The following is a 12,700-nucleotide window of genomic DNA, read 5'->3' as shown; positions in this document are numbered from 1 at the left end:
GTCAGTTCTCACCATGGTCCTGCCTGCTGCCTTGGAAAGCCTCAGAGTGCACAGGCTTCTTATTAGGCTCCTAGGAGAGGGAAACAAATCCACCCTGACGTGTAAAGCCCTTAAATGCCTGCCTTATGTAAGAGGTGCACTTCTCTGCCTCCCTTGGCTTTGCTGTGCTTGCCTGGGTGGGACAGGCTGCAGCAGAGCTCTGGTGGCCAAGGCAGGGAGGGCACCTGCAGCCCTGTGCTGGGGAGACAGCTCTGCACAGGGCTCAGAGGGAAATCAAGGCAGAAGGCAAGGACAAGGGTGGGAAGATGCCACAGCCCTGTGTAGAGCTGACCCCAGAGCAACCACCCTAGCACTGGGAAGCACCTCCAGCATGTCAGAGAGAAGCACCTGCTCTGGGGAGGTCAGTGCCTGGGTCTGGTCTTCATTCCAGCACAGTGGAGGTACATGCTGAGGCAGTGATTTGCAGGTGTGGACCCAGTTAGAAATGCCCCACTAGCTCAGGCCTTGTCTCAAACACAAGCTTTAAGTCAAATGACAGGATACAAGGAAGAGGGAAAGGGGCTGGATGACTCCTTTGGAGAAGCCCAGATGGGCAGCAAAGGACTCCTGAACAACAGGCAGTGTGAACCCTGACATAGCAGGGGGAGATGGGGGTTCCTACTCATCCCCCAGGCTGGGACAGCAGTGGCAGGCAGGCTGCTGAACCCCTGTGTGCATTTTCCAGTCTGCCTGTCCCAGCTCTCAGTGTTGTCAGAGACATTTCCCAGGCATTAACTTGAAATTGCTCTGTCTCTCCTCATTCCTCTTCTGCCATAAAGCCTGAAACCCACCATTTATCCAGGCAGGAAGAATGTGCTGCATTATTTCCTGGAATAGAGTACATGTCTGTGTGAAAAGAGACAATGGCTCTGACTTTGCTCCCACTCTTTTTGGCTCAGCTACAGGGAATCAATTCTCTAACACTGATGAGACCTGGGGATTTAACCCCACACAGATAAACAGCCTTTATGCACAGTGGATGTCCCTGCTGATGGCAAATCAGGAATTCTTCCAAAGCCTCCTTCCCCCCAGCTGGGAGAGAGCACAATGCCCAGCAACTGCAGTGCTGCTTGTCTGAAGTCCTCTAAGTCTCTCTTGATCTGCAGCTCCACCCTGGAGAGAACTCCAGCGACAGCCAGAAGCACCTCTCACTGGGCAAGCTACTGCTAAAAGCAGTAATCCATTGTCTTCTGATTGAATCAGAGCGAGGCCAGGCCAGGATCTCTGGCCCTAGGATGGCCCAAGAGCAATTTCCACTTGGCTGCACCCTGAGTCTGCCTGAGGCTGGCTCTGCACAGTGCAACCACAACCACTTCTGGAGGGTCCTGCCAGCTGCAGTTACATCTGTGAAACAGCAAAGGAGGACCAGCCCTGAGCAGCCAGGGAGGTGCTGGGAAAACACACCTTCTGCTGTGTGTGTGTGTGTCTGGGGGTTGCTTTGGGGCTTTTGCTTGGTTTGGGTTTGGTTTTTTGAACATTGTGATGTCACTGTCTAGAGCCTCAACTGGAGCAGTGTTCAAGCACTACAGGCTGGGGTTGGAGTGGCTGGAGGGCAGCCAAACAGGAAGGGACCTGGGGGTACTGACTGACTGATGGCTGAACATGAGCCAGCAGTGTGCCCAGGTGGCCAAGAAGGCCAATGGCATCCTGGCCTGCATCAAGAGTAGTGTGGCCAGCAGGAGCAGGGAAGTCATTGTGCCCTGTATCAGCACTGCTTAGGTCACACCTTGAGTCCTGTGTCCAGTTCTGGGCTACTCAGTTTAGGAAGGACATCAAGACACTTGAAGGTGTCCAGAGAAGGGCAACGAGGCTGGGGAGGGGTCTGGAGCACAGCCCTGTGAGGAGAGGCTGAGGGAGCTGGGGTTGTTTAGCCTGGGGAAGAGGAGGCTCAGGGGAGACCTTATTGCTCTCTACAACTACCTGAAGGGAGGTTGTAGCCAGGAGGGGGTTGGTCTCTTCTCCCAGGCAGCCAGCACCAGAACAAGAGGACACAGTCTCAAGCTGCACCAGGGGAAGTTTAGGCTGGAGGTGAGGAGAAAGTTCTTCACAGAGAGAGTTGTTAGCCCTTAGAATGTGCTGCCCAGGGAGGCGGTGGAGTGCCCGTCCCTGGAGGTGTTCAAGAGGGGATTGGATGTGGCACTTGGTGCCATGGTTTAGCAGTCATGAGGTGTTGGGTGACAGGTTGGACTCGATGATCTCTGAGGTCTTTTCCAACCTTATTGATTCTACAATTCTAGGAGCAAACAATGCCCTTCATCTCAACCCCTCCCCGAGACAGCAGCACTAAGTTCTCCACCACACTCTCCTGCACACCAGCTCCCAGGATCTGACACATTTCTGCAGTCATTCCACTCTGCTTTTCAGAAGAAATAGCCACTTCTAAGGGCCTGGCACCTGGCCCTTACATGAAGTTCTGTGTGGCCTTTGTGGCTGCTGCTCTTGTGGCCAAAGGCCACAAACAGATCAAGGGCAATACATTATGAGTAGGTGATTGGCTGCTACCAGCCAGCACCTCCTGTAGCTCTCCAGGGGAAGGAAACTCAAGAGAGGGATGCTTAGCTGTGTGGCCACACTAATTCTCTCTGTTTTGATCATCCAAGGTACAGGAATATGAGCTCCAGCCTCTAGTCCAGAGTCTGAGCAGTTTCCCTGCATGTGGCAGTGGGATGCCCACCACTACCAGCACAACCTGCACATGCCAAGTGCTCCCCAAGCTGTGTGGGACACCTGCAGCCCCAGTTCATCAACTCAGTGACATGAATACTTTCAAATTGTCTTCTCTGTGCTCTTTTGCAAGCTGCTAACAAACCCATGAAGGCTTTGGATCCCCTGGGATGGGCAGTGCACCACCGACACCTGCTTACAGTTCAGCCCTTCAGTCCATCACGAAAGAATCCTATTTCTCAGGATCTCCCTATCTGATGGGGAGCTCTGTCAAAAGCCTAAATGTGCCACATTAGCTGCTTCTCACTTGCTCCCTGGAGCATCTCCCTGTCAGGGAGGAAATGAGATTGGGTTGATAGGATCTTCCCATGACAGATCTCTGTTAGTTGCTCCTTATCATTTTATTATCCCCTAGGTACTTACAAGCTACTTAAGAACTTTCTCTCACATCCATCTCTATGTCCTGCATTAGAGTTCTGGCTCCAGGAAAGTGTGACCTACATGGCAAGAGATGAGAAGTTTGCCACATGAGTAAGGGACGAAAGAGCTAGGGTTGTGCAGCCTTGAGAAGGGAAGGCTCAGGGGAGACCTCATAACCATGTACCAGTACATAAAGGGTGGTTGCCAGAACGATGGAGACTCCCTTCAAATGCAAAAGACAAGGGGCAATGGGTACAAGTCACTCCTGGGGAGATTCCACCTGGAACCTACAGCAAAATTTTTCACAATGAGAAGAGTTAGGCTCTGGAACCCTCTGCCAGGAGAAGCAGTGAATTCCCCTACACTGGTCAGGCTCAGGACTCAGCTTGCCAGGGTGCTGGGCCTTCTCAGGTCAACTGCACTACCCCCTAGCAAGGCTGCAGCAGATGACCCTTGGAGTCCCTTCCAACCTGGCACTCTGTGACTCTCTGATTTTAATTACAGAACTGTTATTATCTCTACCCACCAGTTTTACTTTCCCTTCCAATCCTCCTCTCCATCCCACTGAGCAGGGGAAAGGAGCGAGCAAGCAGCTGTGTGGGGCTCAGTTGCTGGCTGGGGTTAAACCATGGCAGTCCTTTTTGGTACCCAAGGAGGGGCACTCAGCTGTCCTGGCCACGCTCCCCCCAGCTTCCTGCACACCTGCTTGTTGGCACAGCAGGGGGAATTTCAAACTCCTTACCTTAGAACAAGCTGGGTAGAATAAGCACCACTTACTAAAAGCTAAGCCATTGGTGTGATGTCTGCTTTATTCTTATACTAAATCCAAACCACAGCACTGCACTGGCTACTAGGAAGGAAATTATCATAGAATCATAGAATCAATAAGGTTAGAAGAGATCTCAAAGATCACCAAGTCCAACCTGTCACCCAAGACCTCATGACTACTAAACCATGGCACCAAGTGCCACATCCAATCCCCTCTTGAACACCTCCAGGGATGGGGACTCCACCACCTCCCTGGGCAAATTAACTCTGTCCCAGCTGAAAGCAGAACAGGCTGCCTGCCTTTTTCATCTTCTCACTTTCTACAGCCTGAACTCTCCTCCTCTGCTGGTGCACAGCAGGTCCCACCTTGCTGCTCTTTTCCCCTTCTTTGTGCACTTAATAAATCTCTGGTTTTGCTCAAGTGCCAAGTTTCCATTCAGCTGTGAGGAAAGCTGAAGCTGTTGCCGTGCCAAAAAGGTTCTTTTTGAAGTGTAAAGAAATTCAAAGGTGAACTGCAGAGAGCCATAAAACAGCAGCCTGTGCCCCCAAAGAAGCAGAAAGAGGCTTTAAATTGGATTTATATTTATTGCAGCAAATAAGGCAGGCTGCATTCGGTGGAATGTTTGCAGTTAATCAGGCACAACGTGGTCCACACAAACGAGCCATCTCCTCTCCCTAGAAGTTTAAAAGGCAGCTACAACAAGCATTTAGCATCTCTAGCAGGTAACAGCACTTCTTAGAAGAAGAATTGTGTCCCCATTTTGATAACCAACCAGGAAGCAAATTCAAGCAGCCTGGCCTGACCGGCGTTGTCTGAGCGCTGCCATTCCTTGCATGCATTTGGCGATTAGCTCCTGGTGCACTGAACCATCCTGCAGCACAGCATGACCCTCCTAGCTCAGGGGCTGAGTGCCATCTGCCCACCAGCTAGACAAAGGCAGTAGAGGGTTGAGCACTGTCAGGTGGATGAGGTTTGTGAAGGATGCTTCAGGTCTATTTTCCCAACAGGAAGACTTCAGAAGCCCTAAGTGCAAGGAACAAGTCCTCTAAACTCAGTTGTTGGCACCAGACACCTCCAAGGTATGATAGCTGAATTTTCTTCTCCTTGAACTGGATGGTCTAGGCTCCAGCTATTTGTGCTTTCCTTTCCCAATTGATTCTTGACAGGTGCTTTGTCTCCACAGCTTCCTCTGTAATCCCCCTGAAGAGCCGCCTGGAGTGCATCAAGCTCCTTAGACAAAAGGGGCTCTGCGAGTGGAAAGCTGCTGTGTCTTGTAAAAGCTTCTGGCTTGTTAACATCATCTACACCTACAGCTGCTATTGGTGAGGGTCTGCAGCTCTGAAATGGTCGTGTGTGCTGCCAAGCAGGCCGAGCTCTAGAGTGCTGATGAGTAGAGCAAAAACTGCAGCGAGTGCATCAAGACACACAAGTCATAAAAATAGAAGGAGGAGGGAAGGATAAAACTACAAGTGATGTTCTTCCTTCATCAGCTAGGACAAGTGAGTTTCAAAAGCTAAATCAAATCTTTGGCATTAGGTGCTCAGAGGGGTTGCATGGCTCAGTAGATCAGCTGAGCTCCGGGGAGTCTGCCTCGTTGATTTAGTTGCAGAAAGCTAACGAAGATGAACAGTGGCTGCCGGCAAGGCTCACCGGGGGCCTGGCCACATGGTGCCCACTGCCAGTCACAAAAGGAGACAGGGAGCCTGGAGCACCAGGTCCCTAGGGGATTCTTCATCTGTGTTTGGATAGCTTGGAGTGCAGACTGTGGAAGCCACATGCAGGGCTGTAAATCTGTCTCTGCATTTACACAGCCTGGAGTACCCTTCCCCCCCTGCCCCCTCTCTTTTTGTTGAGTGCCTAGCTCCTAGGTCTTTTTTTCTTTCTTTCTCTGCTGCTCTGTGAGTGCTGCAGGCTGGGTGTGCCAAGCAGCAACTTCAGCTGCTCAAACACAACTAAGCACCCACGGTGTACCTGCCCCTCTTGCATGCACAGCGGGTGAGGATGGGCAAAAGGACCACGGCAGGCACCTGGCAGACAGCCTGCAGGTGGGAGGATGCTTGTTGGCATCCTGGTTTCCAGAAGTGAAGGGTTATTTCAAATGAGAGAGACCCTCAAAAGGCAAAACACAGATGGGAATCCTAAACAGTCTTGAAGCTCTTAGCTCTGCTTATTTCTCATTCTGACACTAAATACGTTCCCAGACCCATTTTGGAGAGACCAGCCCAACACTGGGATGTAAACTGGAACCTTTAATATAGCACCAAAGGTGCTATATAGAATCATAGAATCAACGAGGTTGGAAAAGAGCTCAAAGATCATCAAGTCCAACCTGTCACCCACCACCTCATGACTACTAGACCAAGGCACCAAGTGCCACATCCAATCCCCTCTTGAACACCTCCAGGGACGGGGACTCCACCACCTCCCCGGGCATATGTGTCACCTAGCATCTGGATCCCATTCTCTTGCAGGTAAAGTGGTATTTCAGCAGCAGGTCTTCACCTTGTTGACCCTACAAGTGTCACAGGTTTGCCACAAGTTGATCCTTTTAGACTGTCTGTTGTGGCATAAACATAAACTACATGGCTGGTGTGCAGAGCTGCTGCAGCTGCCAGTTTATCACAGGCAACAATACATGCCTTGTGTGCAGGGGTTCACAAATAGGACAGTGAGTTTTGCCTCCAAGGCAAATGTCACTGTGTCTCAGAGGATGTCAGGGATGATTCTCCCAACCTGCTCTTTGGTGTCTCCTTCAGCTGAAGGGAGTGCATAGAGCATCCAGCCCTCACTTGCCAGTGGATTTTGCTGCAAACTGGGAGCTCTTGTTAACATTGGAGGCACTTTTATGTACAAGTGGGACCCATTTCTTGTTTGTGTCAAGTTGTGTGGCTTTGTGGCAGGGACTTTGATGGCTGGACTTGATGTGTTCAGTAGTAAGTTCTACTTGTCTTCTGGAAAGGGATCTCTCCAGAGAATGCTGGTATCAGGCTGAGAGAGTTGGGCTTGTTCAGCCTGGGTAAGAGAAGGCTCCAAGGAGATCTTAGAGTGGCCTTTGAGACCCCAAAAGGAGGCTGCTAGAAAGCTGTGGAGGGACTATTTGCAAGGGCATGAAGCAACAGGACAATGGGCAATGGTTTTAAACTAGATTTAGACTGGATGTTAGGATGTAAATCCTCTTTACTGTGAGGATGGTGGAATGCTGAAACAGGCTGCCCAGGGAGCTGGTGGAGGTCCCACCCCCAAACACATTCGAGGTCAGGTTTGACAGGGCTCTGAACAACCTGCTTCCTGCAAGGGTGTTGGACTACATGACCTTTAAAGGTCCCTTCCAACCCAATGCATTCTATGATTTTAATATCTGAATTAGCTGCTTTTCACCTGGAGGAGCTCCCACCTTTGTGAACAGCGTAACGTAGCTCAAGAGAGGGAAGCGGCAATGAGGGGTTTCTAGGTATTCATCAAACTATTCCATTTACAGCTGGCAGCTGTTTGTACATGGGCAAGGGGACAGGGGAAACACTGTTGTGATTTTGTTTCACTGGTGCCAGCTTTTCTGCTTCCAGCTAATTGAAAAATCAGTCAGAGCTGGTCGTCAGTCCTTCCTCCTGTGTCTCTGAGAACATCCTTCCACAGCCAAACACAACTCTGCTGGCCAGGCGTCCTCTGCAGTTCGTTTCAGAGTGCTTCCTCATTGCTGTCAAATGTTGGATTGCTATGGCCTCCCATATTTCCTTCTACTGCTATTGCCAGAGAGTCAGAGAAGGAGGTTTCATGGAGAGGTGGCCAGGCTGAGTCCTGCTCTAGCACACGCTGCAGCCGCTTGTAATGGCTCTTCGAGTGGTACCGGAAGGTCTTCTTCAGCAGCAGCCATAAGGATCTGTTCTCAATGACAGCTTCCTGTAAGAGCAAGAGCAAAAGGAAGATTCTGGAGAACCTGGACAAGAGTTTTCCTTCTTCATCCACAAGATATACGCGGGGCAAGTAGTAGAGACCCAGGTGTCCTACCCTATCCTGCTCATTCACATCCCTTAAGCAGTGTTTTGCTGACTACTTCTCATACCAGCTCCACAAGAGCTCTCCACCAGGAAACTGGGATCAGCTGCTCCTAAGAGTCTTCAGGATCTGAGTAGAAAATGCCAAAGGCTGCCCATATTCCTCTAGCCTGGTGCAGGGCCTGATACATTCTACTCACTAGAGGAAAGAAAAGGTGGCTGGGCATTGCATTCCCTTCTATCTGATTGCTCAGAGATGGGACTTTGTGGAAGGAGAAGGGCAAGGTAGCAGCAACGTCCTGTTTTACTAGACATTCCCAAGCTGGGCTCAGGAGGAGGGAGAAAGAGTGAGATCTGATCCCTTCATCTCTCCAATTAGTGCCATTCAGTGAAGCATGCTCACCTCAACAAGGAAGGACACAGCAAATGTGACTGCAAGCATTATCACCATGGAGATCCGCCACGGGGTGGGGGTGCAAACAAGCTGGAGAAAGAAGCAGGAGGAACTGTTCAACACCACATGTGTGCACTAGACTCTGGTGGCAGCTTGTGCCACAGAACCATTTGGGTTGGAAAAGGCCCTTGAGATCATCAGATCCAACCACAGAAGTGACACTGCCAACTCCACCACTAAACCATGGCCCCAAGCAACACAACTACATGTCTTGTAAATACCTTCAGGGATGGTGCATCCACCACTGCCCTGGGCAGTTCTGTTCCAGTGCTTGAGAAGCCTGGCAGTGAAGACATTTTTCCTAATAAATCTAAACCCTAGACTTGAGGCCATTTCCCCTTCTCCTGTCATACTGGGGATGAGAGACTCACTCCCATTTCACTACAACTTCCTTGTAAAGAGCAATAAAGTCTCCCCCCAGCTTCCTTTTCCACAACCACCCCTGTTCCCTCAGCTGCTCCTCACAGGACTTGTGTGCTAAGACCTTTCACCAGCTTTGTGTCATCACAAGCCAGAATCCCACACTGCCTGATGAGTCAATACTGCTACTTGTCTTGAGGAATTATTGATGAAGGTGTTTTTAAACTGTAAGATGCAGCAGAGAACTCCACACCCAGGACTGCAACAGGAAATCCAAATGCTTCCTTTCTTTCAGGTGTAAGAAACAGCTCAAAGGCTGAGCATGTCAGCTCCAGACCCATCTCCAGCTTCCCACAGCCGGCAGCGCTGCCTTCCTGGCTGCAGCTCAACTTCTTCTAGAGGAGCAGCTGAGATCCCAAACTTGGATCAGCAGTTTCTCCAGGACTAGGCTACTACAGAGATTCTTATTGCCACTTCCTTTTTCTCCCTTCTCAGCAGATCCAGGCAGCCCGGGAGTTTTGCAGCTCTCCCAAAGGCAGCCCTCCCTCACAGCTGCAGTGCTGACAATGTTCTGTGTCTGGTATCAGAGGCCACAGTCGGACCAAGACTGGCTTTAAAGTGCCATCTCGTGGCAGGTTCTTTAACTGGGACTGCTGAAGTCGCTGCTCTGGAAACAGTTACTCGGTGAGGCACCTTCAGCTAGGCTGCTTGCCATTCAAAATCCAGGGCCATTCCCTTTCTCTGTGCTTCTCTTTCCATGTTTCATTACTTCCATTTCTAAACCCATCATGCAAACATACAGCACTGGAAGCTGCATCATGTTTGGTGCTTCACATTCCAAACCACCACACCTCATCATTCTGGTTGCAAACACTGAAGAAATAGCTCTGTGCTGCCTTTGTTCTGCTCCTCTGACTCCTGCTGTAAGGCTGTGGGAGTTACAGTGAAGGAAGTTAACATCTCTCAGCCTCAACATACCAATTGCCAGGCCTATTGATTACCCTGCCCTACATGCAATGGAGATCTTATCCTTCCCCTGTGTTTTCCCTAGGATGGGTTTGCACAAGGCAGCTCCCATCTTGCATTCTGCCAGACTAAACAGACCAAGCCCTGTTGGTATTTATTAATCAAGGACACAGGACTCTGTTGCCATAAGAATCCCACTTGTCTTTCTCTACAACTGTTCTAAATGCAAATGCTGCCTTAAGAAACTGTGGGCTGTCTGAAGCTCAAACCAGGAGCCTGAAAAACCTGGGAAGTGAGAGCTGCTGTGAGTGCTGGCAGATCTTCTTTGCAAGAGGATCTTTGTGCAGAGCAGCACGGTCTGGGAAACACGAGTGCATGGGGCTTTGTTTCAAACTTGCAGGGCTCAGCCCCTTTCTTCCCCTGACTTCACAACCACCATGTCACCCACACACCAAGCATGACAAGCTTACTGATGTCATCTTCCCTTGCATGGGCAGTGCACTGAAACAATCACACACGCATGTGGGGTAGCCCAGGTGCCAGAACAAACAGACCTTTGTTTGGAAGTACATTACACAGAGTCATAGAATTGTCAGGGTTGGAAGGGACTTCAAGGCTCAGCCAGTTCCAACCCCCTGCCATGGCCAGGGACACCTCACACCACAGCACGTTGCTCACAGCCACATCCAGCCTGGCTGCAAACACCTCCAGGGATGAGGCTTCCACCACCTCCCTGGGCAACCTGTGCCAGGCTCTCACCACCCTCATGGGGAAGAACTTCTTCCTAACATCCAATCTGAATCTTCCCATGTCTAGTTTTGCTCCATTTCCCCCAGTCTTATCACTCCCTGACACCCTCAAAAGTCCCTCCCCAGCTTTTTTGTAGCCCTCTTCAGATACTGGAAGGCCACAAGAAGGTCTCCTGGGAGCCTTCTCCTCTCCAGCCTGCACAACCGCAACTCCCTCAGTCTGTCCTCACAGCAGAGAAACTCCAGCCCTCTGCTCATCCTCATGGCCCTTCTCTGGATACTTTCCAGCACCTCCAGATGCTTCCTGCAATAGAGGCTCCAGAACAGGATGCACCACTCCAGGTGTGATCTCACCAGAGGGGAGTAGAGGGGGAGAATCACCTCCCTCGACCTGCTGGCTCTGCTTCTCTTGATGCAGTTCATAATCAGCCAGGTTGGAAGAGACCTCCAAGATCATCAAGTCCAACCAATTATCCAACCCTAACTAATCAACTAGACCATGGCACTGAGTGCCTCACCCAGTCTTTTCATAAATACAGCCAGGGACATCAACCCCACCCCCTCCCTGGGCAGCCCATTCCAGTGGGCAATCTCTCTGTCTGTGAAGAACTTCTTTCTAGGACAAAGCTTAAACTTCCCCCTCCAAAAGGCTCCCCCTATCTCCAGAAGGTTCCTCAACCCCATAGTCTAAAATCCATCTGATTAAATCTGATCTGTCTTTCAAGGTGTCATTCATCCCTGCAAAAGTCTGTTCCTCTTGTTAAAAAGGAGCTCAGTGCACTTGTAATGGGACTGGCATGGGAGAAAGCCTCCCTTGGACCTATACTCACATCCATCTTAGAGTAGAGGTCATCAATGTCAGCAAACACCAAGAAGAGGCAAACGCCCAGCTGCACTGTGAGCACCAGTACGAACACATCTGAAGGGACAAGAAGAGGCACATGAAACTACAGATTTGTGAGCAATCTCAGCTGCTAGCCTGTGCTACAGGAGCTGCAATCATTTTCTGTGTCAAATGGTTTGAAAACTCAAACAGCAAAACCCATGAGACAAGAAGATACGAAGGAACTTTCAGCCAAGGGAAATGATCAAGGTAAACCCCCAGCTCTACTTGGTCAAGCAGATACAGGTGAGGATGTGACAAGGCCTGTAGCCACAGATTTAAAATGTCAAGCAGGTATTTGGAAGACTTTTTTTCTCACCTCATACATTTGAGAAGCCTTAGAGCCTACCAGTGAGTCTCACCCTGAGCTCAGTGTCAGTGGGAGCTTCTGGAATGGAATGGAATGGAATGGGATGGGATGGGATGGGATGGGATGGGATGGGATGGGATGGGATGGGATGGGATGGAATGGAATAGAATAGAATAGAATAGAATAGAATAGAATAGAATAGAATAGAATAGAATAGAATAGAATAGAATAGAATAGAATAGAATAGAATAGAATAGAATAGAATAGAATAATTAGAGGAGAATAGGAAGAGAAGAGAAGAGAAGAGAAGAGAAGAGAAGAGAAGAGAAGAGAAGAGAAGAGAAGAGAAGAGAAGAGAAGAGAAGAGAAGAGAAGAGAAGAGAAGAGAAGAGAAGAGAAGAGAAGAGAAGAGAAGAGAAGAGAAGAGAAGAGAAGAGAAGAGAAGAGAAGAGAAGAGAAGAGAAGAGAAGAGAAGAGAAGAGAAGAGAAGAGAAGAGAAGCAGAAGAGAATAGAATTAACCATGTTGGAAGTGACCTTTGAGATCATGGAGTCCAACCTATCACCCAACACCATCTAACCAACTAAACCATGGCACTGAGCACCCCATCCAGCCTCTTCCTAAACACCTCCCTTCAGAAACATGTCCAGGATGAGACTTGCTCTTGTCAATGTGATTAGGAACTCTGCCCTCAAATTCAGTGACATTAAGACTTTGCTTTTGACCAGGATCTAGAGTGTGTAATTCTAGTGCCCTCCCCATCTGTAGGTAAACATTTCAACGATGAGTAAACCCATGCTCTCATCCACTGGTATACCCCAAACTTCACTCTCCAACCCCTCTGGTTTTGCTTGGTTCTGGGGGACTCTCCTGTTATCTGGGAGGAATATCTCCTCCCCTGTCATTATACCTAAACAGCAAAGCCATGACACCTGCAGCATTAATTTAACTCTTCAGCAAAAGGAGAGCTTTGCCTGAGAGGATAGCCGCAGGATTCGTCCCACAGAGAGAAAGAAAAGCTCTCTTGTGCCTCTACTGCAACTTTCAGAACTGCCACAATCACAGCTGCTCGCTTTCCATTCATATGAGCAGTCT

The 12,700-nt window shown here is 49.7% G+C and overlaps 1 protein-coding gene across 1 annotated transcript in view; it reads right to left on the bottom strand.

Annotated features, from left to right (window-relative positions):
• Positions 1 to 4,473: 4,473 nt before the first annotated feature.
• Positions 4,474 to 12,700, bottom strand: part of ATP13A4 (ATPase 13A4) — a 56,895-nt gene continuing 48,668 nt past the window's right edge. Inside the window, exons 28-30 of the mRNA XM_068145654.1 lie at positions 11,244 to 11,332; positions 8,288 to 8,368; positions 4,474 to 7,789 (exon numbers count right to left, since the gene is read on the bottom strand). Of these exons, the coding sequence (XP_068001755.1) occupies positions 7,568 to 7,789; positions 8,288 to 8,368; positions 11,244 to 11,332 (392 nt within the window). The 3' untranslated portion in view covers positions 4,474 to 7,567. The remainder of the gene's footprint in view (positions 7,790 to 8,287; positions 8,369 to 11,243; positions 11,333 to 12,700) is intronic.

This window comes from Melanerpes formicivorus, unplaced genomic scaffold (genome assembly GCF_026170545.1).
Source record: "Melanerpes formicivorus ecotype bairdi unplaced genomic scaffold, bMelFor1.0.p_v2 SCAF_12, whole genome shotgun sequence".
Classification (NCBI taxonomy): Eukaryota; Metazoa; Chordata; class Aves; order Piciformes; family Picidae; genus Melanerpes; species Melanerpes formicivorus.
The sequence above is the reverse complement of the archived record's forward strand: the minus strand, read 5'-3'. Positions and strand labels throughout refer to the sequence as shown.